The sequence below is a fragment of the Propithecus coquereli genome, unplaced genomic scaffold (genome assembly GCF_000956105.1).
Source record: "Propithecus coquereli isolate 6110/MARCELLA unplaced genomic scaffold, Pcoq_1.0 Scaffold27, whole genome shotgun sequence".
In the NCBI taxonomy this organism is placed as follows: Eukaryota; Metazoa; Chordata; class Mammalia; order Primates; family Indriidae; genus Propithecus; species Propithecus coquereli.
In genome coordinates this window covers 15,152,181-15,153,626 of record NW_012148285.1, presented here as the reverse complement: position 1 = coordinate 15,153,626, position 1,446 = coordinate 15,152,181, and the positions used below count along the sequence as shown (strand labels likewise).

Below are 1,446 nucleotides of genomic sequence, written 5' to 3'. Positions count from 1 at the left end.
ATGCTTTCTGGTCATCTTGAATATAGAGAAAATAGAGATAGCTGTTGGTCGTTTGATCTTCTAATATTTGAATCTACTATACTTCTGCAGTTTTAAAAAGTCCCAGGTGTCAACATTGGAGTTGTTTTCACTTTTTAAGGGCAAAGAAAATCAGGCTGAAGTATTGCATTTAATTCTTTTTCCTGTATATCAGAGTTACTAGATTACTTTTTTAAAACAGGAACATTTATTGTGATATCTTTTCATGCTTTGATACCCAATTTTTGTTTCTTTTCAAGCTTGTGACCACCCCCCAAACTTAAATATTATTGATAGATGATTGATGTAAGGTAGATATAATTTTCTCTGTTATCTTAAGAGTATTTGTGATTTCAAAAGTACTTTTCTTTGTTTTAACTTAAGGATGACCAAATCATTAACTGGCTGCTAGAATTCCGCTCTTCTATCATGTACTTGACAAAAGACTTTGAACAGCTTATCACTATTATATTGGTAAGTTCACTGTTCATTTCACTGATTAGTATGTAATTCAGTACTTTAAAAATAGTGTATATCAATAAAATGTTTATTTCATCTTCCCCTCTCTACTCTAGAGGTTGCCTTGGTTGAATAGAAGTAAAACAGTGGTGGAGGAATATTTGGCTTTTCTTGGTAATCTTGTGTCAGCACAGACTGTCTTCCTCAGACCATGTCTCAGCATGATTGCTTCCCATTTTGTACCTCGTAAGTGGTTACTCTTTGCTTGCTTTATTTTTCTTTATTTAAACACCTCTTTATTAAAATACTGCCTTCCATTTTTATGTGAGCGGTACCACCACCGTGGAAAATTCCAGGCATATATTGTCACGAGTTCTAGTAGATGTCTGTTCTCTATGAAGACCCCTATGGAGGTGTCTAGATTCTTTAGTTGCTGTGATTTTCTTTTATATGGGTTGTCATTTGCTTTAGTGAGCTTCTGATGAAGTCTTAGACTTCATCTAGGAATTTTTAGCTATTTATAAACTATAAAGTTGCCTTACTTCTTTTCTGGCTGTAAATCTAATCATTGTATTAAGTTTGGGCTGTGGAAAAATAGCTTTTTTGTGTAGCTGTTCATTTTCTAGGTCAATAACAGAATAACTTACGTTCTTTTTCTCTCAAAAGCCCGAGTGATCATTAAGGAAGGCGATGTAGATGTGTCAGATTCTGATGATGAAGATGAGAGTAAGTATAAAAAGTATTGAAGTAGAGCCAGGTGCAGTGGCACATGACTATAGTCCCAGCTGCTTGGGAGGTTGAGGTGGGAGGATCTTTAAAAAAAAGATTAAAGCGAAGAATGCCTCAATGTCTTGATGAATGGTAAAATATACTGGCACTTAGTCTTGTAAGTAGACTGCAACAAATGACAACCTTCGATAGAATCTTTGTTGTTACATTCAGCATTAATATGCAATCAGTTGTCCTGAA

The 1,446-nt window shown here is 34.6% G+C and overlaps 1 protein-coding gene across 1 annotated transcript in view; it reads left to right on the top strand.

The window, feature by feature from the left end:
- RRN3 (RRN3 RNA polymerase I transcription factor homolog (S. cerevisiae)) overlaps window positions 1-1,446 on the top strand; it is a 27,022-nt gene that overhangs the window by 6,516 nt on the left and 19,060 nt on the right. The window contains exons 4-7 of the mRNA XM_012647561.1: window positions 403-492; window positions 594-723; window positions 1,144-1,216; window positions 1,360-1,363. Coding sequence (XP_012503015.1) covers window positions 403-492; window positions 594-723; window positions 1,144-1,216; window positions 1,360-1,363 — 297 coding nt within the window. The remainder of the gene's footprint in view (window positions 1-402; window positions 493-593; window positions 724-1,143; window positions 1,217-1,359; window positions 1,364-1,446) is intronic.